At 47.2% G+C, this 27,153-nt stretch overlaps 1 protein-coding gene across 1 annotated transcript in view; it reads right to left on the bottom strand.

Moving 5' to 3' along the window:
- Positions 1-18,396, bottom strand: part of c7h18orf63 (chromosome 7 C18orf63 homolog) — a 93,777-nt gene extending 75,381 nt beyond the window's left edge. Inside the window, exons 1-2 of the mRNA XM_085993986.1 lie at positions 18,337-18,396; positions 17,728-17,940 (exon numbers count right to left, since the gene is read on the bottom strand). Coding sequence (XP_085850112.1) covers positions 17,728-17,940; positions 18,337-18,396 — 273 coding nt within the window. The remainder of the gene's footprint in view (positions 1-17,727; positions 17,941-18,336) is intronic.
- Positions 18,397-27,153: the final 8,757 nt, after the last annotated feature.

Here is a 27,153-nt window from a genome sequence, read left to right on the forward strand (position 1 = left end):
CGGCGTTAAGCCCCGGCGCAGCGCAAACTCAATTTCTAGGCCATCCACTCTGCATCTGGCTGATGACACCTCTCGGTAACCCCAACACCCCTGCCGAGCAACATTATTGAGCAGACGATGGGTGTGCTCAAGCAACGGTTCCGCTGTCTGGACCACTCAGGAGGAGCCTTGCAGTATTCTCCTGAGCGAATCTCCCTCTTCATAGTTGTTTGCTGCATTCTTCATAACCTTGCCATCCTCAGGACCCAGCCAATGCCACCAGGCCTTGGTGCACCACCAGAGGAGGAGGAGGAGGAGGAGGAGGAGATCAGCAGCAGCACCAAGGCGGGAGGGAGGCCCGCAATGTTGAAACTGCAAGGGCCGTCCGTCAACAGCTGATAACAAGCCGCTTCTAGGCCCCTACTCAGAAGATAGCTTCTGGCATGGAGAACAACATGATGGAAAGCAACCCGCAACCCCTCTAGCCGGCCAAGGCAGCAATGATTCCAAAGGCCAAACATGTACATTTTGAAAACTACAACTTTTTTATTTTAAAAACTCTGTGTGTGTCATTTATTCAGGACAAAATGATAGAAACAAACAGAACAAATCATAAATTAACATAATTAGTTCTCACAACCTGGAGATAATGATCAAAACACTAAACAAAAGTTATCAGATGAACCTTGCCCTTTACTACAAACATTCCCAACATTTCTTCAGACCTCCTACTTTTTGCCCTTTGAGGGTGATCTCCATCCCTTGCGCACTTCCCACCCTACTGTTCCTCCGTAATGAGGCCCCAGTGGCTGCAGCAAGGCTGGTGGAAGGCTGCTGAATGTCAGATCCTGAGACTACAGATGCCCTTGAAGGATGCCCTCGACCAGCTCTGGGCCTGGAGGCCCCAGCTGTAGTCTGCACCAACACTGCATGGGCAGCAGCAGTCTGGGCTGGCTGGGTTACAGACGGTGGCAAGTGCAATGGGGAAGTGACAGTGGTGGGAGCAGGAATGCTGTCATCCTGAGAGGACAGCACCCCCCTGCTCGACCGACACACTGGCACTCCCACGGGGCAGCACCTCAGCATGTGGAGCAATCTGCTGGCGCACAGATTGCTGGCCTGCTGCGGCGCCGTGAGAGCCCCAGGGCAATGTGGCCGAACCAGCGACGATGGCAGCAGTCAGTGCTTGTGCTGCCTCAATCTGAGACTGCATGAGAGCAGTCTGAGATTGGATCACAGCAGCCAGTGACTGAATTGCAGCACTAAACAGTTGTGTAGCGTCCACCTGTGCTGCACACTCCTTGCCAGTCCATCAATGCTTTCAGGCAGCCTTCCATTGCACCCTTCCCATGAGCTGAGTATGCATGTTCACCGCCTTGGTGTTCATTTCTGCAATGAGCTGCTCCTCCTCTGCGTCCAGTGCAGCAGGACTCGCTGGCCTGCTCTCCCTCCGCGGAGAAGGCCCCCAAGCTTCCCTACCCCCATCGCATTGCTGCAGCCCGCTGGGTCCGAGCTTCAACCTCATCAGACCCTTCCCCCCTGCACCCCTCCAGGGAAGGTGCGGTCCCAGTGTGAGCATGGGTTCCCTCAGGAGATGCTGGCGCTGAGGCTCCGGCTTCCTCTTCCTCCTCACCTGCGGCGTCACTCCCACTGGCGGCTTGAGGGCCTGTCTCCTCAGCTGGTGAATCACCATCTGAAAGCAGGGAGGTTCAAGAGTGGCTTCAACGTCAGGACAGGGGGGCAGCAAGGGAGCAAGGACTGGAGCAATTTAATAAGTTGGATTGAAAGTGTAAAAGGCTGGTGTTGTGAGGGACAAGTGGAATGAGAGAGGAGAGCAAACTGATGACCTTACCATTGCTGTCCCGAACGGGGTGGACCTCTCCAGGGGCGATAGGATCGATCACCTGGCTTGCGACAATCCTGTGGACGCACGCCTCCAGATCGCTGAGGGTTTGCAACTGAGGCAGCCCTCCACCCGTCCGTTGCTGCTGTCGCCTGTTGTGAGATAGCTTGGCCTGCAAGAAAAAGGATGGCGTTTGAGTAAATATGCAGCCATGTGCTTGCCTGATGTGCCTCCCATAGTTGAAAAGCCCTTAATGTATGCAGCCATGTGCTTGCCTGATGTGCCTCCCACAGTTGAACAGCCCTTAATGTATGCAAGGTGTGGAATGTGCATGTGTGTTTTATGAGGTGGCCATAAGTCTTGGATGATTGTTGGGCATTGGGGTTTTTACACCCTCTGGCCATAGAGTGAGGTTGAGATGGAGGGATGGAGAGGTATTGAAAAGCAGCCACTCACCCTGACGACCCGAGGTGAGGTCGTTGAACTTTTTCTGACATTGCGTATGGGCACCATGCTCCTGGAGAAGACGTGATGAGCCTCCTCCCTCCACACTCTCACACTCTTTTGTAGTCGCGTGTGTTGAGTCTGTGTGTCCCAGTTATGCTTATTATAAATCACTGGACACAGACCACAAGAATAACTTTTAACAGGTCTTTACTATTCGGAGGTCAGGGCTGAACTGCCCAGCAAATCCCTACACAACGTTTATATACCGGTGTGGTCACCACCGGTATTACAGTATACAGCAGCCAAGAGAAAGTAGTACATCTCTTAAGGTAGTTCTCTTAAGGTGGAACAGGTTACATACACCACAGCGTGGCAATGGCCTCCTGCTACTCTCTGGGTACAGTATTGCTCTTCAGCGCTCCACTGCACCAACCAGAGCCACCAAGGCCCGGCCGCTGAAGCGCTGAACTCGTTCCCTGGCCATAGTCCTTTGCTGCAGAATTGATGCACAGGTCTGTCCAGGCCGAGATTCAAGGCTGCAATGAGCAGGGTGTGGCTGGAGAGCAAGATTGACCCTCCCCTTTAAGAACTGGCCGGCGCCAGTATGTCTGTGTTCAATTGCTAACTGACATCACCTGAGCCTTGCCCACGCTCTGAGTTAGTGCCTCGCTCCTTGGCCTTTGCGCCTTAAGATAGGTGTGTAGCACCTGATTTAGCGCTCCAATCACCTCCAGGGGCAATAAAAGCCAAGTTTGCAGTTGCGCCTGGCTGATAATTGCGCCCCCAAACGGGGCGATACCGAATTTCTCCCCCCACGGATCTTGATACAGTAGTGACTCTGAACATCAGTGTAAAAGAGCCTGAAAATGTCCCAGCTGTACGCTGCATCACTTTAGTGCCTGCAGGAACAGCATGGCCCTGGAAACTTTCTGGCACCTTCGCAGTCAGTGGATAGTGGTGGCAGAAGAGTACAAATGTGTTGTCATGCAAAGAGACAGCAACATCAGCCATGACCATTCCATGTTTGCGCCTGCTACTGAGCTTTGCATCAACACACCCACTGATGTACAATAGCTCCCGGTCCAGCAACTCCTCGAATTTGAATTTCTCATCCTTGTGTTCAAATCCCTCCATGACTCCACTCCTCCCTATCTCTGTAACCTCCTCTCTCTGTGAACTCTTTGTTCCTCCAATTCCGGCCCCTTGTGCATTCCAGAGTTCCTTCAGCCCACCATTGGCAACCATGCCTTCAGTTGTCTAGGCCCTAAGTCGTCCCAAAACTTCTCCACCTATCTCCTCATTTAAGACACTCCTCAAGACCTACCCCTTTTGTAATGTATGTAATGTATATATACCTTAAGGGAGAGAACTACTTTTTACAGCTCCTGTATACTGTAGTACCGGCAGTGACCACACCTGTATATAAACCCTGAGTAGTGATCTGTACAGTTAGTTCTAGAGTAACCCTCATTCAGTAAACACCTGTTGAATCGTTCCCTGCAGTCTGTTGTCTGATTATTGAAGGACACAACATTAAGATACACGGACATAACACCTTTGACCAACACCTGTCCTAATATCTCTATGTGGCTCGGTGTCAAATTTTGTCTGATAACGCTCCTCTGAACATTTTACTACGCTCAAGGTGCTACATAAATGCAAGTTGTTGTTGATATGCATGACAGCGGGCCCAATGAGGCCTTTGGGATTCCTGAAGCTGCTATCAGTAGCAATTAGTAAGCCTGTCCAAGGAGGAGACATGGAACCCAGGGCCTGTATGGCAGCAGTACGAGCATTCGTCAAAGATACTGAGACTGGTGTCATGGGACACTCCATTACAGGTGGCTCTGGATTGGTCACACGCTCCATGTTGGACTGCAGTTTTAATCTGTGCATCAGCAGACTACATATGCAGGTTGTGGACTCCCCTACATTAACCTCCCACCTGTACTGAAAGCTCCGAGGCACACTTTCCAATGAATGTAGCAATCTCTCATGCTCAGGAATCATCCTTCTTTTAAAATCAGGCCCCTACTATCCTTGTTCTCATCGGCATTGAATGGATGTGATTTGGCCTCCAAACAGAAGGTTCCTGTGCCTCCTGTGTCACCACTACCTGCTCCAAATCACTGATGCTTAAGTGTATGACCCAGTTTATTCACTACAAAGTCACTCCCAAAATCCTGCAGTGTGGATATTCCCAAACTGATGCTTTGGGGGATTAGAATGATTGAGGATGCCTATTTGGAGGTCCTTGCCTCCACCAACTCCCTGATCAGCGGCTTCACTCCATGCGACATACCTATAGGAAAATAAGAACAAGGGTTACAATGTTGCTTTGGGACAATGTAGTTGTATGTTGCTTTCCACATAATGACTGACAAGGAACTGTTTTTCAAAAGCTGCTTTGGTTTCAGCATGTGAATGAATATGATAAGAAAGGGAGAGCATGAAAATTTGGCCACAAACCAAAGCTGGAACCTTTTTATAAAAAGAAAAATCTCGGGATATGGACAATTCTGACAAAGCCATATTTATTTCAAAGCTACACTCTGCCAATTGAATGGCCTACTAGGCCACTTCACAGGGTATCAATAGTCAACCAGGTAGTATGGACTAGATTCATGTTTAGGTCATTAATTAACCAGTTTGGTATTTAAGAAAAGAAACACTGCTTTTTTTTTTTCTGGTGACAGTCCACAAATTGCCAGATTTTTGCATTCAGTTTCATAACTTGCTATGGTAGGATATAAACTCACAACCTCTGGGTTGCCACTCCAGTGCCATAGTCACTACACTACGGTACCTGGCCTTCTGCTTCCTTTTCCCCTGCTTCCTCCATATTCTCAATTTCTTGGGCTGTGAATGCTGAGTCTTTGAGTATATTCAAGGCTGAGATAGATAGATTTTTGGACTCTAGGGGAATCAAGGGATATGGAGATCAGGCGGGAAAGTGGAGTTGAGGTCGATGATCAGCCATGATCTTATTGAATGGCGGGGCAGGCTCGAGGGGCCGTATGGCCTACTCCTGCTCTTACTTCTTATGTTCTTATGTTCTTATTTCATATGGTGGAAGAGGATTGGGGTTGGGGACCTTCCTCCTCTGCCGCTTCACTCTCTCTTGTTATATGCAGTCCTCCGCAAAGAGAAGGGTTTAATAACTAGCAAGGTGGTGTACAGGAACACCCATGCATCAGTCTGCTGGTGGACCTGATTACAGAACAAGCATCGTCCAGATACAGAAGATGGAACAGTCTGGCAGGAGGAACAGCAATTCAGGATGTAAGGAAAGGAGCTTTTAGCAAGAAAGGAGGTGCAGTGAAGTCTTATCTGGTACATTTTGGGCAATCATTGGAAGCTTTCAAGATAATGCAAGATATAACATTCATATTTAATCCATTATATTAATGTAAGGCATCATTAGGGCACCCACCTTGGCACAGCTGCTGAGATCATTACATTTTTTGCAGCACTGCAGTCACTGCTGTTTGCATTTACATGGGTCAGCATCTTGTACCAGGTATCCTGACCTACTTGGCGTGACATACAACAACCATCGCCGGGAAAGAGAATCTCCCTCTTCATCCATGCTTGTTTTAATAACATTTCCACAGCCGTATTAGGAAACTGGAGTGCACTACTGCTCCCAGGACGGCTGGTTGACATGACTGTAGGGTGACAATCATTCCTAGCACAAAGGAAGATGGTTGCGGTGATTGAAGGTCAATTATCACGGCCCCGGGACATCGCTGCAGGTGTTCCTCAGGGCAGTGTCCTAGGCCCAACCATCTTTAGCTGCTTCATCAATGACCTTCCCTCCATCACAAGGTCAGAAGTGGGGATGTTCGCTGATGACTGCACAGTGTTCAGTGCCATTTGCAACTCCTCAGATAATGAAGCAGTCCATGCCTGCATGTAGCAAGACCTGGACGATAAGTGGCAGGTAACATTCACGCCACACAAGTGCTAGGCAATGACTATCTCCAAAAAGGAACTGTCTAACCACCGCCCCTTGACATTCAACAGCATTACCATCACCGAATCCCCCACCATCAATATCCTGGGGGTCACCATTGACCAGAAACTTAACTGGACCAGCCATATAAATACTGTGGCAACAAGAGCAGGTCAGAAGCTAGATATTCTGCGGCGTGTCTCACCTCCTGACTCCCCAAAGCCTTTCCACCATCTACAAGGCACAAGTCAGGAGTGTGATGGAATATTCTCCACTTGCCTGGGTGAGTGCAGCTCCAACAACAGTCAAGAAACTCGACACCTTCCAAGACAAAGCAGCCCGCTTGATTGGCACCCCATCCACCACCTTAAACATTCACTCCATCCACCACTGGCGTACCGACTGCAGTGTGCACCATCTACAAGATGTACTGCAGCAACTCGCCAAGGCTTCTTTGGCAGCACCTCCCAAACCTGCAACCTCTACCACCTAGAAGGACAAGGGCAGCAGGCGCATGGGAACACCACCACCTCCAAGTCACACACCATCCTGACTTGGAAGTATTTCATCGTTCCTTCATTGTTGCTGGGTCAAAATCCTGAAACTCCCTCCCTAACAGCACTGTGGGAGTACCTTCACCTCACAGACTGCAGCGGGTCAAGAAGACGGCTCACCACCACCTTCTCAAGGGCAATTAGGGATTGGCAATAAGTGCTGGCCTTGCCAGTGATGCCCGCATCCCATGAACGAATAAAAAAAAATTCTTATTCAGCTTTACCCACTCCTACAACAATGGCCCTTTAAACTGCTGCAAGCCTTTAATACCTGCAACTTGCCCACAATGAGCAATTTGCCAATCATAAGTATGTTCCCGCCTATTGCTTGCCCACAATATGTTAAATCAGGCAGAACTCAGAAACTCAGGCGGGTTCAGCATTCATCAACTCAGGCAAGTTTTCATCTTGGTACACCTGCCTCCTGCTCCTGCCACCCATGAGACTAAATTCAGTCCCACTGCCTTTAAGGAGAGAAACAGAAAAAAGTGCTCTCTTCACAACAACTTACATTTATATAGCGCACTTAACGTAGAAAAATTTCCCAAGGCGCTTCATAGAAGCATAAAAACTAATAACTAATATTCTATTTTCAATGCATTTACTTTACTGTTAACTTAAATTTTCCTGCTGCTACAATCAGTTTTTCAAGTTTCAGTTGACAAATATACAGCTTTACAGGTCATCATTTTCATTTACATTTTAACCCATTTTATTTAACCCATAATTACTGCAGATCTTTTCCATTAAATGCAGTCCTCTCAATCCATCAATGGTAATCTCATATTAAAATTCATACTCACTGGCATTACCACTATAATTTCTTTATATTCTCCTGGAGAAGCAAGAACTTCTGGATAAAGAAACACCAGTTCCCTGTAAGAATAAAAAGGGGCTTACTTCCCTGGGTATCTTGTCACTGTTTATGAGAAAATGGCAATTTAAAAAGAATGTGCAAATTTATCCAATTAGGTCTATATAAGCAGCATTCTTAAATTTCACAACCCTACAGTTCAATTATACTAGTAAAAGGCCACTGAGACTACGGCCGGAATTTTCCCACTGCTGTGCGAGTGGGTTTGGAGGCGGGTCGGCAGTAAAAGCCGCAAAAAAATGGAGTGCCGCGGGAACATGCCATCATCCCGTCTCCTCGCACCTTTAACTCAGGCGCGTTTGCCAGCGAGGCACGGACCTGAAAAGCAGCAGCGGGCGACCTAATTAAGCTCATTAAAACCTTATTGTCAGACCCTTAACAGAGTTTTTAACCAGACCTTTTGAATTTCACTGGATGCCCATGGAATCACACAGCTTGGGAACCACATCTGTCAACCTGAGGCGGAAGCCATTGCGAGGTCATTAATGCAGAGCATGGAAATCCAAATATATACTCCCACATGACACCTCAATACTTGCTGACACCATTTTGAGCACAGATTTAGGTGTCTACAGTTTGCAAGTCTTTTCTGCAACCTCGGAAGCCACTCTCACCTCATTGCTACTAACCATCACAGCATTGACAGATTGCTTCTCTGATCTCTACTTGACCTGCCATCTATTACATCAGCATGGGCGCTGCTTATACTGTCTCACCTTGGTCCTCAGAATCAGACCAGGATGAGCCCCAACACCAGCAGCAGCAACAACAACAGCAGCAGCCTTCTCAACGACCTGATGCTCCACAGGACAGAAGGCATAAGCGCAGGGCTGCACCACGCTGGAGCGATACTCCCAACACAGGGTATACAGGCAGAGGATGAGGTTCCTCAACATGACTGAGTAGCAGTGCCAAAGGAGGCTCAGGCTATCGAGTCAGGTCGTCATAGACATTTGCAGATTGCTGGAGCAAGACCTGCAGCCCAGAGGAGCAGGTGGACATGCCTTACCAGTGGCTGTCAAAGTCACCAGCGCCCTCAACTTCTTCACCTCAGGCTCCTTCCAGGGATCTGCAGCAGACATTTGCGGCATCTCGCAGTTGGCCGCCCACAGGTGCATCACACAGGTCACCAATGCCATGTTTGACGTATCAGCCAATTATGTCAACTTTACCACTGATGAAACCAGTGTTACGGAGCGGGCGCTCGGCTTTGCCACTCTGGCTGGCTTCCCATGGGTGCAGGACATCATCACCTGCACACATGACTGTCAAGGCACCCCATCATCACCCAGGAGTGTTTGTGAACTGCAAGGGCTTTCGCTCCCTCAATGTGCAGCTCATCTGCAATGCATGCGTGTTCCAAATTCCTTGGCAGCTGTCATGACTCTTATGTCCTGTGCCAGGCCACCCTCCCTCAGCTCTTCGCACTGCCAAACACACTGTCCACTGAGGACGTGGCGCATGACAACCTTGAGGAGGCCAAGTACTGAGGCTGAGATGTGCTATAATGAAAGCCACATGTCCACCAGATGTGTCATAGAGCAACATTAGGCATGCTGAAGATGGGCTTCAGATGCCTTGACAGATCTGGAGGATGCCTTCAGTACGCACCAGCCAGGGTCTCCAGAATCGTCGTCGTCTGCTGCGCGCTACCCAACATAGCGCAGCAACGAGGATTAGTGCTGCATGAGGAGCAAGGCGCAGAGCGCACAGCGTCTTCAAAGGAAGAGGAGGAGCATCAGCTGGAAGACGAGAAGGAGCAGGAGGAACCTGAGGTCCAGATACCAGCAGCACCTAAGCACATTGCTGCCCAGGAGGCCAGGGATGGCCTCATCATGGCCAGATTTACTTAGCTTCCTGCATTACACCCATATGGCTGCCACATGCTGTGCCAGGTTTCCCCCCCAAAAAACACACGACCAAGCTATTCCTTTCACGCTGACCCCCATTGCTGGAGGTAACGTTACGTCTCACCATTCGCTCTAACTCACTAAGCCACTTCCAAAGTAGCATACAAACAATGGGCATGACCAGAAAGTGGTGAAAATAAATATAACAGTAACGAACCTTAACAATCACACTTCTTTAAACACTCATGTGCTTACCCTTGTGCATCTACTTCTGTGTCATTATTCGTTTATGCGTGCTTCACCAAGGTGTAACTTCTGTGGCTTCAGCAGAGTAGAGGCAGCCTGCTCACTTCCCTGCTGTGACTGCATAGACACTTTTGGCGGACGTCCTTTGGGTCTTGTAGCCTGTGATGGTCCCTCCAAAGTCTGCTGCTCCTGCGGCTGTGCAGTGGCAGACTCAGCCAACGCGTTCCGAGGAGGCATCTGGGGCTCTGACTGGGGGGGGGGGGGCAACAGGGGAGAAGTGTGAGTGCTTTGAGAGGAGCCCCCACTTCCACATCCCCTCTCACCTGTTGTGCGCTCATTTCTCCTGCAAGGAGGGGAAGTTTGAGTGAGGGTGATGGCATGAGTGTAAGGAATATGTGACTATGAGGGAGTGTGGTGCCAATGCCAAATGGCCTCCTTGTGTGGTGTTACTTGGTATGATTGCATTAGGATGAGGGCGAGTGTGAGGGGTGGTAAGTCAGAGGGGAATGTGAGTACATACATAGAGTAAATAAATAGAGAGGGATGGGTAGACGTGCAAGGTATGTTGGTATGAGGAATGATGAGCAGGAGCAGGTTTGGGAAGGCAGATTGATGGGGATGTGGTGACAGGCACAGCAGGATGAAGCTGAGTGTGGCTTTGCACTCACCTTTCCTGATCTCATGAGATCATTGATGCGCTTCCTGCACTGCACCAAGGTCCACCTTACCACATCCCTGCTATTCACCCCCTTTGCAATTTGGAACCAGGCTCTTTTTGTCTCATGGGAAGGTCTCTTCCACCCAAGAATATGTGGGAGTCATCTGAAAATCTGGGTGCAGCCCTCTGTCTTTGTGAAGCCATGTTTTCAAGTCTGAGCAATAAGCAGATCGGGCAATATCCTCCCTGCACACTCCTAGATAAATGTTTAAGTTTCTTCAGGCTTAAGCAGAGACAAACAAGCAAGCTCTCTTGCTGGAGAGCTGCTGTAGTTAGTTAATTAGCTAACTGGATTAAACTGGTTCCTGAAACAGTAGCAGAGCAGTGCTGACTCATCTGAGTCACAAACAGTATAAAGTGCAGCGAGTACAGAGTGCAGTGAGCACAGTGTGAACAACTGGGAGTTTGGCAAGTGTGGGAGTTCGGTGATGTGGAGGAAGGAGGTGCTTGCTTTTCCTAACTTCACCCGCAGAGCGGCGGCGGACCTGAGTGGGAGCAGACCGAGGCCCGAGAGCGGGGATAAAAGCAGCAGCAGACCTGCATCAACAAGAGAAAATGGCAGTGTGACGTCACAAGTAAGGCAGGTAAGTGATTGGTAGTGACTGTGGGCTAAGTTTTAAGTTAACATATAACAAAATTTTTAAAATTAAACTTAATTTAATTAATTTACTTTAATTTAATAAACTAAACAAAGTAAATAATTCGATCAACACTAAACTAATTAATTAAATAAATAAATAATGGGAGAACAGGAGATGTGTTGCTGCTGCAATATGTGGGAGCTTGTGGACATTTTTGTCCAGGGTGACTTCATCTGTGGTAAGTGTCTACAGCTCGAGGAACTTCGGCTCCGAGTAGAGGAGCTGGAGTCCGAGCTGCAGACACTGCGAGACATCAGGGAGGGAGAAAGTTACCTGGACCTTTTGCTCCAGGAGGCAGCCACACCCCTTAGATTAAATACTTTAGAATTGACACATGGTCAGGTACAGGAGAGTGTGACTGCGAGTGAGGCAGGTACAGGGATCCAGGAGGTAGTACTGCAGGAGCCTCAGACCCTGCACTTGTCCAATTGATTCGAGGTTCTTGCAATCTTTGTGGACAAGTGCGGGGTCTGCAAGGTGGACGAACAAACTGACCACAGCACCGTGGTACAGGAAGCCGTTCAAGTGGGGGGAGTAAAAAGGAAGGTGGTTTTGGTAGTAGGTGGCAGTATAGTTAGGGGGATAGGCACTGTTCTCTGCAGCCAGGAGCGTGAGTCCCGAAGGCTATGTTGCCTACCCGGTGCCAGGGTAAAGGACATATCCTCCAGGCTGGAGAAGTACTTGGAGTGGCAGGGGGAGGATCCAGTTGTCGTGGTCCACGTAGGTACCAACGACATAGGTAGGACAAAGAAAGAGGTTCTGCTGAGAGAGTTTGAGCAGCTAGGGACTAAATTAAAAAGCAGAACCACAAAGGTCATAATCTCTGGATTATTAACGGAGCCACAAGTAAATTGGCATAGGGTCAATAGGATCAGGGAGACGAATGCGTGGGTCAAAGATTGGTGTGGGAGAAGTGGGTTTCGATTTGTGGGGCACTGGCAACAGTACTGGGGAAAAAGAGAGCTGTTCCCTTGGGATGAACTACACCTGAACCATGCTAGGACCAGAGTTCTAGCGAATCGAATAACGAGGGAGGTAGATAGGGCTTTAAACTAAATAAGGGGGGGGGGGGAGAAAGAGTCCCGGTGGAGAGAAATCTAGAATGCTAAAGAGAAAAGACAAGGAAGCAGTGCAGGAAAGTGATTGGGGTAAGGATAACCAGATATTGTCAGGAAGGGACAGCGCGTACAAACAAAGGAGTGCACTAACAAATAGGGTCCGGTTAAGAAAAAATGGTAAGACGAGAAATAGGGCCATAGTACAAAAAAATGTTAAGATGTCTAAAAATGCTAAAAAGACAAATCCAAAGGCACTGTATCTGAATGCATGAAGCATTCGTAATAAGGAAGCATTCGTAATAAGGTAGATGAATTAACAGCGCAAATAGATGTAAACGGATATGATATAATTGCGATTACGGAAACATGGCTGCAGGGTGACCAAGGCTGGGAGCTGAATATCCAAGGATATTTGATATTTAGGAAGGACAGGCAAAAAGGAAAAGGAGGTGGGGTAGCGTTATTAGTAAAGGATGAAATCAGAGCAATAGTGAGAAAGGATATTGGCTCAGAAAATCACGGTGTAGAATCAGTCTGGGTGGAGCAAAGAAGCACCAAGGGGCAGAAAACATGGGTGGGAGTTGTCTATAGGCCTCCAAACAGTAGTGGTAATGTAAGGGATGGCATCAAACAGGAAATTAGAGATGCATGTAACAAGGGTACTACAGTAATCATGGGTGACTTTAATCTACATATAGACTGGCCAAACCAAATTAGCAATAATACTGTGGAGGATGAATTCCTGAAGTGTGTACATGGTTTTTTAGACCAGTACATTGTGGAGCCAACTAGGGAACAAGCTATACTAGATTGGGTATTGTGCAATGAGAAGGGGTTAATTAATAATCTTGTTGTGTGGGGTCCTTTAGGGAAGAGTGATCATAACATGATGGAATTCTTCATTAAGATGGAATGTGAAGAAGTCCAATCCGAAACTAGGGTCCTAAATCTAAACAAAGAAAACTACAAAGGTATGAGGAGTGAGTTGGCTATGATAGATTGGGGAGCTTCATTAAAAGGCAGAGGCAATGGCTAACATTTAAGGAACGAATGCATGAATTGCAAGTTATACATTTCTTTTTGGCGCAAAAATACAAAAGGAAAAGCGGCCCAACCATGGCTAACAAAAGAAATTAAGGATAGTATTAGATCCAAAGAGGAGTCATATAAAGTTGCCAGAAAAAGTAGCAAGCCTGAGGATTGGGAGCAGTTTAGAGTTCAGCAAAAAAGGACCAAGAGATTGATTAAGAGGGGAAAAATAGAGTATGAGAGTAAACTTGCAAGGAACATAAAAGCGGACTGTAAAAGCTTCTATACGTATGTAAAAAGAAAAAGATTAGTGAAGACAAATGTAGATCCCTTACAGTCAGAAACAGGATAATTTATAATGGGGAACAAGGAAATGGCAGAGCAATTAAACAAATACTTTGGTTCTGTTTTCACGGAAGAGGGCACAAATAACTTCCCAGAAATGCTAGGGAACCAAGGGTCTAGTGAGAAGGAGGAATTGAAGGAAATTAGTATTAGTAAAAATAGTGCTGAAGAAATTAATGGGACTGAAAGCCAATAAATTCCCAGGGCCTGATAATCTGCATCCTAGAGTACTAAGAGAGGTAGCCATGGAAATAGTGGAAAATTGGTTGTCATCTTCCAAAAATCTATAGATTATGGAACAGTTCCTGCAGATGGGAGGCTGACAAATGTAACCCCACTACTTAAAAAAAGGAGAGAGAAAACAGGGAACTACAGACCTGTTAGCATAACATTAGTAGGGAAAATGCTAGAGTCTATAACAGGACACTTAGAAAATATCAACGGGATTAGACAAAGTCAACATGGATTTATGAAAGGGAAATCGTGTTTGACAAACCTACTGGAGTTTTTTGAAGATATAACTGGTAGAATAGATAAGGGAGAACCAGTGGATGTGGTGTATTTGGATTTTCAGAAGGCCTTTGATAAAGTCCCACATAAGAGGTTAGTGTGTAAAATGAAAGCACATGGGATTGGGGGTAATATACTGGCATGGATTGAAAATTGGTTAACAGACAGGAAACAGAGTAGGAATAAATGGGTCTTTTTTGGGGTGGCAGGCGGTGACTAGTGGGGTACTGCAGGGATCACTGCTTGGGCCCCAGCTATTCACAATATATATATCAATGATTTGGATGAGGGACCCAAATGTAATATTTCCAAGTTTGCTGACGACACAAAACTAGGTGGGATTGTGAGTTGTGAGGAGGATGCAAAGAGGCTTCAAGGTGATTTAGACAAGTTGAGTGAGTGGAGAAATACATGGCAGATGCAGTATAACGTGGATAAATGTGAAGTTATCCACTTTGGTAGGAAAAACAGAAAGGCAGAGTATTATTTAAATGGTGATAGATTGGGAAATGTTGATGTACAGAGGGATCTGGGTGTCCTTGTACACCAGTCACTGAAAGCAAACATGTAGATGCAGCAAGCAGTTAGGAAGGCAAATAGTATGCTGGTCTTTATTGCAAGAGGATTTGAGTACAGGAGCAAGGATGTCTTACTACAGTTATACAGGACCTTGGTGAGACCACACCTGGAGTACTGTGTGCAGTTTTGATCTCCTTACCTAAGAAAGGATATACTTGCCATAGAGGGAGAGCAGCGAAGGTTCAACAGACTGATTCCTGGGATGACAGGCCTGTCGTACGAGGAGAGATTGGGTCAACGAGGCCTGTATTCACTAGAGTTTAGAAGAATGAGAGAGGATCCCATTGAAACGTATAAAATTCTGACAGGGCTAGACAGACTGGATGCAGGGAGGATGTTTCCCCTGGCTGGGGGGTCTGGAACGAGGGGTCACGGTGTCAGGATATGGGGTAGGACATTTAGGACTGAGATGAGGAGAAATTTCTTCGCTCAGAGGGTGTTGAACCTGTGGAATTCTCTACCACAGAAGGCTGTGGAGGCCAAGTCACTGAATATATTTAAGAAGGAGATAGATAGATTTCTAGACACAAAAGGCATCAGGGGTATGGAGAGAGAGCGGGAATATGGTATTGAGATAGAGGATCAGCCATGATCATATTGAATGGAGGAGCAGGCTCGAAGGACCGAATGGCCTACTCCTGTCCCTATTTTTTTCTATGTTTCTATGAACCTGTAAATGCGATGTGGCCAAGGCTGCTTTAAATATCCCTGCTGGAAAAGAGCCATCGCTGAAATCATCAGACCCACACCATTTAATAGAGCCGGGAAACCTGCCTTAATAGGTGGCATTAACTGAAAGTCGCTCTGAGGAGCGGGATGATCAGAACGATGTGGTTCCGACCCGCCACAGGGCCCACACACATCCGACCCGACTCAGAAGGGAAAGTTTTTAAAAAGTGAATCTGGGCTGTGACACTGAGGAATGTCTAAACATGCGAGAGAGCGAGCACCAAGGTTTTCAGACACTACACTGGAGGTCTTGGTGCAAGACGTGGAGAGAAGGAGCGACATCCTGAATCAACGGGGGGGCAGGAAGCCCTCCAGACAGATGCTCGGGAGGCAGTGGGAAGAAGTGCCGGCGGAGGTCAATGTCAGGAGTGTTGGTCGAAGAACATGGATGCAGTGTAGGAAGAAGTTTAATGATCTTACACGAGTTGTCAAAGTCAGTGAGTTCATCTTCAAATAGCATATCCTACCAACTGCACCACTAGCCTCATCCACTCCTTAATTCACTACAACCCCATCACCCACCTACCAACAATCTCTATCAATTAGTGCTTAACCCTAACATTTATAAGCTTTACCACACCCTCACACACCCAGCACTGTTGCAAATCTCACACCCACCTCAACTCACAGCTCACACACACTGGCAGCTATTCAACCATGACAGCCACATCACCCAAACATATTGTCGGACACTCACTGACACACTTCCCTCTTTCTTGCAGGAGAAGATGTGCATTAACAGGAGGCAGCAGCAAAGAACTGGAGGAGGATAAGCATGTTTGCATGTTTTAACCTCCATGAAGGAGACAATGCTGGCCATCATGGGAAGGGGCATTGCTGAGGCCTTGGCCACAGGTGGGGTTCTCTCCGCCAGGGCCTTCACGTGTATAGCAGCAGTCAGTGAAGCTCTTGGACAATGAATCCTCGGAGGAGCTGATTCCTTCTGAGGGTGCACCATCACGGGATTCATGTATGCCATGCACCAGCACAGATACTCACTTACATGGGTCCAGCTAGGCAGTTAGTTGGGGTTTCGTCTGGTGACTCACAGTTCACAAGTTAGCATGAGCAGACAGTGGGGGCAGGGACAGCTGTGGAGAGTCCGCGTTGGAGGGCGCAGCCCTCTCCAAGTTCTGCTCAGTTGGACACAGATGCTATACCCCAGGGGCCATCGATGAATAGGATAATCATTGAGGGGCAGCAGCAAATGGGGGAGTCCAGCTCAAGCATGAGTGGGTTGATGTTGCAGGGCATTGTGAGAATGTCCTTGCATCAATCGCAGCAATCAAATGAGTCCATGCAGGCCTTGACCACAGCCGTGCAGATTCCAGATGCCAACATGTCTGCCTCCTGAAATAGGATGACAGATACGTTAGCCTTGGCCTTTCAGTACGTCACTGATCTGCATGAAGCTGCTTTCCAGCAGTGGTAGGAGTGAAGTGCAGCTGGCCTATGAGAGGGATGATGGCGAAAGGGGTTATGGAAATGGGTACTCCACTCAAAGCACTCAAACTTCTCCCCTGTTGCCCACCCAACCCCCCATCCAGCCAGTCCCTGACACACTGCCTCACCCGGTGGCCAAGTTTGCCCTTGCACAGGTGGAGCGGTCTTTGGCGAGACTCTCACTGGCTCCAACATCCACAGGTCATCGGCCAAGAACATCTCAACAGTCAGAGCAGGGATCTGAGCAGCCTGCCTCTACCTCTGCTGAAACCACAGGGGTTGCACCACGTAGGAGCGGTGGGAAAAGGAACAGTAAAGATTGTAGTTTACCAAGGGTATGCACATGGGTGTTTGAAAAATGCTATGTTGTTAAGTTTCTGTTTTTTAGTACAATCAGTTAAAATGTATTACTTTGCACCACTTTCCCGTGTTGCCCATTCTTGGTTGTTGGGCGGCAAATCGCCTTTTCAATTGCTTGTTGAGGAATGGGGAGATATGAATTGACGTGGATCAATGGGGTGGGGTGGGGAGGCGGGATGAGCAATGGGTGGATGGTTGGTTACAGGACTTCATGTCAGTGGGATTAGGGGAGATGGGAGAGAATAGCTGTTGGATTTGATTGTTACGTCGGTCCAGTGATAGTGACTAACTGAACCTTACAGCTATAAGGGAGTCCCTGGCATCAATGTGAGCAGCTGGTGCTGCATTGGGGTTGCCACCTTCATCCTCCACCTACTCCTCATTGGATTCATCCGCAGACTATGTGTGCTCAGTGCCTTCTCCTGCTGCAGCCCCAATCCTCGCTGCTGCACAAAGTTGTGCAGGGCACAGCACACCATGACCACTCTGGAGTTTCTCAGGTGTCATCAGCCAAGTTTGAAAGGGGTATCCTTTGTCTTCTAGCAGACACCCCTTAAGTCTGCTTACAGGTCCAAAGATGTCAGTGAGCTTAGACTGCTGCAGGATGAACGCATCATGGCAGCTCGCCAGGAATCTTACACGCAGCTGCATAAATATTTTTTTGTGGTTGCACAGCAGCTGAACATCGACGGAGTGGAAATCATTGTGGTTGGCGAATACTCCTGGTTGATCTGAGGCTGTGCAGATTGCCACGTATGTATAGTCGATGATACCCTGCACCTGTGGGAAGCCAGCCAGAGATGCAAACCCGAGCGCCTGCTCATTCTGACTGGCAGCATCGCAGGCAAAGTTCACATAATTGCCGGCCCTGACAAACAACCCATCAATCATCTGTCTTATACATTTGTGGGCCGCCAACTGCGAGATCCCAGATATGTCTCCGGCAGAGCCCTGGAAGGATCCGGAGGCTAAAAGGTTGAGGACGGAGGTCACTTTCACAGACACTGGTAATACATGGCCAGCAGAGAGCAGGTCTTTTTCTAGGAGGCTGCAGATGTCTGGCACCATCTGACGTGACAAACTGAGCCTCCGGAAGCACTGCTGTTCCGATAGGTCAAGGAAGCTCATCCTCTGCTTGTACTCCTTGTCGCAGGTAATGCATCAGGCGAGCTGAACCCCAATGATGTCCAGCTCCAGGTCTGTCAACAGCAGCTTGTTGCTGCTGCTGGCGGTCATATTGCTCCTTGTCCGAGGTCCAATCTAAGGCAGCCAAGCGCCACCCATCCTGATCTGATTCAGAAAAACTCCAAAGTGTAGAAAGTAAACTCTCAGCAAAAGTACTGTGAGTAAACCCTTTCCCACTGCTAGGTAAGAAAGCAGCTGAGTACCAAGTATTTGCATAACTTTTAAGCAGCTCCATCAATAGCCGTTGTGTTCTCGCCTTGGTTTCACTGGCGGGTTTCAGGAAGCCCAAGAAACCCCTGGGTGCGGCATTAAATTTAAGTCTGTTGAAATATCGCTCCAACTGAATGATTAGCATATGTTAATAGGTAAGCCGCCTCTACCAAGGGGGCTGCGCATAACCAGCCTAACACACCCGTGTTAAAAGCAGACGTTGGCAGCTTGGAGCCAGCTACTGGATGCGCTCGCATTTTTGCAGACTTTAACACCCCACCCGCACCTAAACCCACCGCTCCTCCATGTTAGAATTCCCACAAAACAACTTGTATTTATATAGCGCCTTTAACATAGTAAAACGTTCCAAGGTGCTTCACAGGAGTGTTATAAGGCAAAAAATCTGACACCGAGCCACATAAAGAGAAATTAGGGCAGGTGACCAAAAGCTTGGTCAAAGAGGTAGGTTTTAAGGAGCGTCTTAAAGGAGGAAAGAGAGGTAAGACGCGGAGAGGTTAGGCAGAGAATTCCAGAGCTTAGGGCCCAGGCAACAGAAGGCATGGCCACCAATGGTTGAGCGATTATAATCAGGGATGCTCAAGAGGGCAGAATTAGAGGAGAGCAGATATCTCGGGGTGTTGTGGGGCTGGAGGAGATTACAGAGATAGGGTGGGGCGAGCCCATGGAGGGATTTGAAATCGAGGCATTGCTTAACCGGGAGCCAATGTAGGTCAGCGAGCACAGGGGGTGCTGGGCGAACGAGACTTGGTGCAAGTTAGGACACGGGCAGCCGAGTTTTGGATGACCTTAAGTTTACGTAGGATAGAACGTGGGAGGCTGGCCAGGAGTGCGTTGGAATAGTCAAATCTCGAGGTAACAAAGGCATGGATGAGGTTTTCCGCAGCGGATGAGCTGAGGCAAGGGCAGAGACGGGCGTGTTACGGAGGTAGAAATAGGCGGTCTTAGTTATGCCGCGGATATGTGGTCGGAAGCTCATTTCCGGGTCAAATATGACACCAAGGTTGTGAAGAGTGTGGTTCAGCCTCAGACAGATGTTAGGGAGAGGGATGGAGTCAGTGGCTAGGGAACGGAGTTTGTGGCGGGGACTGAAAACAATGGCTTCGGTCTTCCCAATATTTAATTGAAGAAAATTTCTGCTCATCTAGAACTGGATGTCGAACAAACAGTCTGACAATTTAGAGACCACGGAGGGGTCAAGAGAGGTGGTGGTGAGGTAGAGTTGAGTGTTGTCAGCGTACATTTGGAAACTGACGCCGTATTTTCAGATGATGTCGCCAAGGGGCAACATGTAGATCAGAAATAGGAGGGGGCCAAGAATAGATCCTTGGGGAACACCAGAGGTAACAATGCGGGAGCAGGAAGAGAAGCCGTTGCAGGTGATTCTCCCCACAGTTACAGAAACATAGGAATGTAAAGGACTGGTAAAGAGCATTTAAGTAGCGATAGAATATATTTCATCTTTAAATTTTTCACATCTCCAGAGTATTTTGCATTACCTGCACGTTATAATCTGTAAACTTCTCACATCAGCATCATCACAGTTTAAAACAACTGTTATACCACACAACTTTCGAAGGTCAGGGAGACTAATGAAGAACAAAGACTGAAAACTACAATTTTCTTTCATCTTGCTAGGTACTGAACTCTGATCTGTCTCTGTGAAACAGAATTTTAAAAGAAGATAATTATTAAAACTGTTGAATTACTGCATAACAACTTACATTTATATAGCACCTTTAATGTACAAAGAATCCCAAGGTGCTTCATGAGGACTGGAGAAAACATATTGAGATGAAAAAGAGAGGTTAGAATGGGTAATCAAAGGCTTAGCTGAGGAGGTGGACCTTAAGGAGAGAATTGAAGAGTGGGGTGGAAGGTGGAAGAGTTGGGGCAAAGAGAGGCTGAAGCCAGATGAAGAGAGGTTACAGAGCTGGAGGACATTAATGAGATAGGGAAGGGGCAAGGACATGGAGGAATTTAAAGACAAGTATTGTAAATGGGTTTGTGATTTATCTCACTGTTTCCATCATAGATATCACTCCCGACATTGACAGCTCTGTTTAAAAAACATGAACTACAGCAATCATAGAATCATAGAATGGTTACAGCACGGAAGGCGGCCATTCGGCCCATCGAGCCCTTGCTGACTCTCAGCTACTCCCACTTCCCTGTAGTCCTGCAAATTTTATTCCTTCAGATACTTATCTAACTCCCTTTTGAAAGATAAAATTTAATCTGCCTCCACCACCCTTTCAGGCAGTGCATTCCAGATCTTAACCACTCGCTGCATAAAAAAGTTTTTCCTCATGTCGCCTTTGGTTCTTCTGCCAATCACCTTAAATCTGTGTCCTCCGGTTCTCGACCCTTCTGCCAATGGTAACAGTTTCTCTCTATCTACTCTGTCCAGGCCCAGCATGATTTTGAACACCTCTATCAAATTTCCTCTGCTCCAAGGAGAACAACCCCAGATTCTCCAGTTTATCAACGTGACTGAAGTCTCTCATTCCTGGAATCATTCTCGTAAATCTTTTCTGCACCTTCTCGAAGGCCTTCACATCCTTCCTAAAGTGTGGTGTCCAGAATTGAACAGAGTACTCCAGTTGGGGCCGAACCAGTGTTTTATACAGGTTCATCATAATTTCCACTTTTGTACGCTATACCTCTATTTAGCCCGTAAGCCTTTTTAACTGCTTTCTCAACCTGCCCTGCCACCTTCAACGATTTGTGCACATATACCCCCAGGCTGCTCGTGCACCCACTTCAGGATTGTACCATTTAATGTCCTCTCCTCATTCTTTCTACAAAAATGTATCACTTCACACTTTTCTGCGTTAAATTTCATCAGCCTGTTTATGTCTTCCTGAAGTCTATCACTCTCTTCCTCACTGTTCGCTATACTTCCAAGTTTTGTGTCATCAGCAAATTTTGAAATTGTGCCCTATACACCCATGTCCAAGTCATTAATATATATCAAGAAAAGCAGTGGTCCTAGAACCGACCCCTGGGGAAAAAACAACCGTTCACCACAACCCACTGTTTCCTGTCATGGAGTGATATGGCACAGAAGGAGGACCTTGAGTATTGTATGCAGTTTTGGTCACCTTATCTGAGGAAGGATATTCTTGCCATGGAGAGAGTGCAGCGAAGATTCAACAGACTGATGGCAGGAATGACGTATGAGGAGAGATTGGGTTGATTAAGCTTATATTCGCTAGAGTTTAGAAGAATGAGAGGGGATCTCATTGAAACATATAAAATTCTAACAGGACTAGACAGACTAGATGCAAGAAGGATGTTCCTGATGGCGGGGGAGTCCAGAACCAGGGGTCAGTCATTTAGGACTGGGATGAGGAGGAATTTCTTCACCCAGAGAGTGGTGAACCTGTGGAATTCTCTACCACAGAAGGCAGTTGAGGCCAATTCATTAAATATATTCAAGAAGGAGTTAGATATATTTCTTAAGGCTAAAGGGATATGGGGAGAAAGCAGGAACAGGGTACTGAGTTTGGATGATCAGCCATGATCTCATTAAATGGCGGAACAGGCTCGAGGGGCCGAATGGCCTACTCCTGCTCCTATCTTCTATGTTTCTATTCGGCCCATCGAGTCCGTGCCGGCTCTCTGTAGAGCAATCCACTCAGTCCCATTCCCCCACTCTATCCCCGTAGCCCGACATGTTTATTTCTCTCAAGTGCCAATCCAGTCTCCCCTTAAAAACATTGGCCCAGAATTTGGTGTCGGGGGCTTGCCGCGCGTGCAAGCCCCCAATGTGCACTTACCCGGCGCGCCGACATCTGAAACCTGGCCCGCAGTGGATTTCCTGTCAGTGGCCCGGTTCAGCTGTCGGCGCGCTGTGCTAACCTGACCCAGCGGCGTAGTTAGTGCGATGTGCCGGCTGGGATCAGGTGAGCACTGTTCAGCCAATCAGGGGAGGGGAAACTTCATTCATAAGTTTGAGTGTAAGAACTGTCAAACTCATGAAAAGTACTGCACCCCAAAACACTACTTAAACTTTAAATAAAATTTTTAAAAAATCCCAATCATTAAATTAAGTATAAATAAGTTTAAAAAAATAATTTAAACAATAATTTTTTTTTTTGAAAAAAATAAATTTTTAATAAAAAGGGTCTAAAACTAAACTTACCTTATTGTAGATTCTTTAAAATAATAAACCTGTGGGAAAAAATTCAAAACTGCACTAAAACACCACTTACTTGTAAAAATAAATACTTACGTGTGCTTTTTACAAGCGTAAAGACCAGAGGCCTTTACACATGCGCAAATCCCCCAAAACACAGGAAATCCAAGACGCACGCGCTGCCCCCTACAACGCACGCGCTGGCCTCTTCACCTCTTGGGTTAGAGAAGAGGAAATGCCGGTTTTCAGCGCATGCGCTGTGCATGCTGAAAACCGGCATTTCCTCCGGCCAGACGCGTGAGTACCCCTTCCGTACTCACGCGTTTGGGGAGGAATTACTGCCCCAGTGTGTGTCTCTGCTTCCACCGGCTGTGAATACCAGGTCCTCACCACTCGCTGCGTAAAAAAGTTTTTCCTCACATCCCCCCTGTATCTCTTGCCCAAAACCTTAAATCTGTGTCCCTTAGTCCTTGTTCCATCAACTAGTGGGAACAGCCTTTCCCCGTCTAGCTTATCCAAACCCGTCATAATCTTGTACACACCTATCAAATCACCCCTCAACCTCCTTTGCTCTAATAAAAACAAATCCAGCTTCTCCAACCTGTCCTTGTAGCTAAGATTCCCCCATCCCCAGAACCATTCTGGTAAATCTCCACTGCGCCCTCTCAAGGGCCTTCACATCCTTCCTAAAGTGGGGTGACCAGAAGTGGATGCAATACTCCAGTTGTGGCCTAACCAGCGCTTTATAAAGGTTCAGCATAACTTCTCTATTTTTGTACTCAATACCTCTATTTATGAAGCCCAAGATCCCATATGCTTTGCTAACCACTCTCTCAATATATCCTGCCACCTTCAGGGACCTATGCACATTAACTCCCAGGTCCCTCTGTCCCTGCACACACTTTAACACTGTGCCATTAAGTGTATATTGCCTCTCCCTGTTCCTTCTGCCAAAATGCATCACTTCACATTTCTCTGCATTAAATTCCATCTGCCACTTGTCTGCCCATTCTGCTAGCCTTTCTATGTCCTGTTGCAGGTGATTGGTATCATCCTCACTGTTTGCCACACCCCCAAGTTTGGTGTCATCGGCAAATTTAGAAATTCTACTCTGTATTCCAATATCCAGGTCATTTATATATATATCAAAAAAATCAGTGGTTCCAGTACTGACCCTTGGGGAACACCATTGTCTACCATCCTCCAGTCTGAAAAACAGCCATTTACCACAACTCGCTGTTTCTGTCCTTAGGCCAATTCCTTATCCAAGCTGCCACTGACCCACCTATTCCATGAGCCTCAATTTTGTTAACCAGCCTTCTATGTGGTACTTTGTCAAACGCCTTCTGAAAATCCATGTAGACAACATCCATTGCATTCCCTTCTCAAATCCTGTTACTTCCTCAAAAAATTCAATTAGATTAGTCAAACACAATCTGCCTTTTACAAATCCATATTGGCTCTCCTTAATTAGCTTAAACCTCTCCAAGTGCCTGTTATTTTTTTCCTTGATTATTGTTTCTAAACCTTTACCCACCACTGATGTTAAACTGACCAGCCTGTGTTTACTAGAATTGTCCTTACACCCTTTCTTGAACAATGGTGTCACATTTGTCACTTTCCAATCTTCAGGCACCTCCCCTGCATCTAGGGAAGATTGGAAAATTGTGGCAAGCCCTTCCACTATCTTCTCCCCCAATTCCCTTAGCAACCTGGGATGCAAGCCATCTGAACCAGGCAACTTATCCACTCTAAGCATACCCAGCCTTTCTAGTACATCCTGTCTATCAATTTTCACCCCTTCCATTGCTTCTACCGATATTTTGTCAGCATCCACCTCCACAGATGCAAAGTACTCATTGAGTATTCTAGCCTTGCCCTGCGCCTCTAAGCATTTATCACCTTCCTTGTCTCTAATAGACCCCACCCCTCCTCTTATTATCTGCTTACTGTTTACATGCCGGTAGAAGATTTTTGGGTTCCCTTTTATGTTAACTGCCATTCTACTCTCATATTCTCTTTGCCAATCTTATTTTCATCCTCGCATCCCCTCAACTTATTGTATTTGCTCTGCTTCTCCCTTGATGAATTCACCTGACATGCATCATACACCCTCTTATTTTGTTTCATCATCTTCTCGATCTCTCTCGTCATCCAAGGAGCCTTTGCTTTGGTTCCCTTACCACTTAGTCAATTCCGTATCCATGCTGCTACTGTCCCTTTTATTCCATGGGCTTCAACTTGCACATTTACACTTCCAGCCAGCCAAAAACCTTTACATTGCTTGGCTCCTTATTCAGGAGAGCTCCCTCATGCCTCAGTACAAACACTGAGCACAGGTATCCCCCAAAAGTTAGAAATGTAAATATTCAGAAAGTGAGGAGGGGAAGCTCTTTAAGCAATGTTGTATTTATTTTACTACACAGCACAAGCAACGACTGCAGAAAATATACCAGAAAAATCCAACCATAAGGGAAATGTATGATCATGATAATACTTAATTAAAACTATATAAATTTTCTTCAGATCTTTGCCTGTAATTCCCAAGCATTTCTGCTTCTCTGACTAAATGAAAATAAAAAGCTCCTTTAGCTGTGTGTGGGATGGTTAAATCCTCATAAACCCTATCTCCACCCAGGGATAGACCCACATTCCACAGGGTGAACTTATAGCTTCTGTAATTTACTCCCTTTGCGAGACCAGCTCTGCCCTCCAAGCACTGAATCCTATAGAGAAGGAAGATCTCAGTATCAGGCTGTCTCTGCATTCAAATGTCTGCAGACTCACATATGCAACCTGACTAGCATGTCCGGCCCTTCACTCCCTGAGATATGGCTCCACACATACCCAGCATCAGCCCAGACCTCAGCTATTTACACCACCACCTCAACTCAACCAGAGATCCTACCTGAAGTCTGACATATTGCACATTTACACTGCCAGCCAGGCAAAAGCCTTTACATTGCTTGGCTCCTTATTCAGGAGAGCTCCCTCGTGCCTTAGTACAGACACTGAGCACAGGTATTCCCCAAAAGTTAGAAATGTAAATATTCAGAAAGTGAGGAGAAGCTCTTTAAGCATCTACCATCATGCAGGGTGACAAAGTGCCTGGTGGGACCCGCAGACTCCCTGAGCACTTTGCGAACCAGCTTTGACACGATGCTGGATTTGCACCCCGCGTGGCATCAATCCAAAGCAGCATGACTGTACCAGCTGCAGGGGGTCTCACTGCAGATTTACACCGCCGGTTGGCATCAATGTGGAGCTGCAATGACTTTGCATCGACACTGAAGCTGCCCTGTGAGTGTGCCCTGAGACCTGGCACCTTCATCCCCACACCACCCACCAGAGCCAGAGGACAACCTCCTCCTCCTGCCTGGTATACCCTGCCCAGCCTCAAAGCACAGACATTAATAGAAAGCTACTATCTGAGGTGGGAAATACTGTATTACACAATCCCGGGAGCTGGCAGATCGGAGGACCTCCTCGCAGGACTACTCCTGGGCCTGGCCAAAAAAAAGCCATCAACTGGTCCAGGCACGCTTAAGGCCTTCCGCGACCGGTGAGCGCCGCTGGGACTGGAGTGCATCATCACCCCAGCCAACCAAATTTTAATTGAATTTGTTAAGTTTTATTTAACGTTTTATTAAGTTACAATTGATTTGTTTTAATCACCCCACTTAAAAGAGTACACAATCCCGGGCGCGGGGTCTGGAGTGCATCATCACCCCGGCCAATCTAATTTTAATTTAATTTGTTAAGTTTTATTTAATGTTTTAAGTTACAGACTATTCGTTTAATCACCCAACCAGAAGAGTACACAATCCCGGGGGTCTCCACCTCAGCTTGCCCAAACCGGACAGTGATTCTCCTCACACCCTCTCACTGGAAAAATGGCGCCAGCCCCGAGCGCGCCAATTGCCTCCCCGCGCGATTCCTCAGCCCAGCCGCTGAGCGGCGCTGCTGCTGCTCGTTCGCCCGCCCGCCGGCCGAGCCGCACACGGCGCATGCGCGGGGCGCTGGCCCTCCCACCGAACCGCACATGGTGCATGCATGACTGCTCCAGCGCGCCGTTCCTCCCCCCGCGATGCAAATTCCCCGCCCACACCATCCCCATCGTGCACCGCGACACATAGTGGACATAGATGTCTTTCTGAGCCGCCCTGCACACTGGGAAATGGAGCTCTCCATTAGCTTCACAACCGCAAATCTCAACTGGGAGCGCGTGAGACTGAGCCCACTTGTGAAACTTCCCCTCCCCACCATTCCAGTTGGTATGCCTATAATCCATGTACAACCAAAAAAGTCATACTAATCGTCTTAAAAAAATATTTAGCTTTGTTTAAAATAAATCTATCTCCTGTGTTGCTGAGGCCGAAAGCGATTAAAATAGCTATTCCTAAATTCTGAGATTAACAGATTAGTAATAGGTGAAATTT

The sequence above is a fragment of the Somniosus microcephalus genome, chromosome 7, assembly GCF_052327205.1.
Source record: "Somniosus microcephalus isolate GS21.2 chromosome 7, FLI_Smic_1.0, whole genome shotgun sequence".
Classification (NCBI taxonomy): Eukaryota; Metazoa; Chordata; class Chondrichthyes; order Squaliformes; family Somniosidae; genus Somniosus; species Somniosus microcephalus.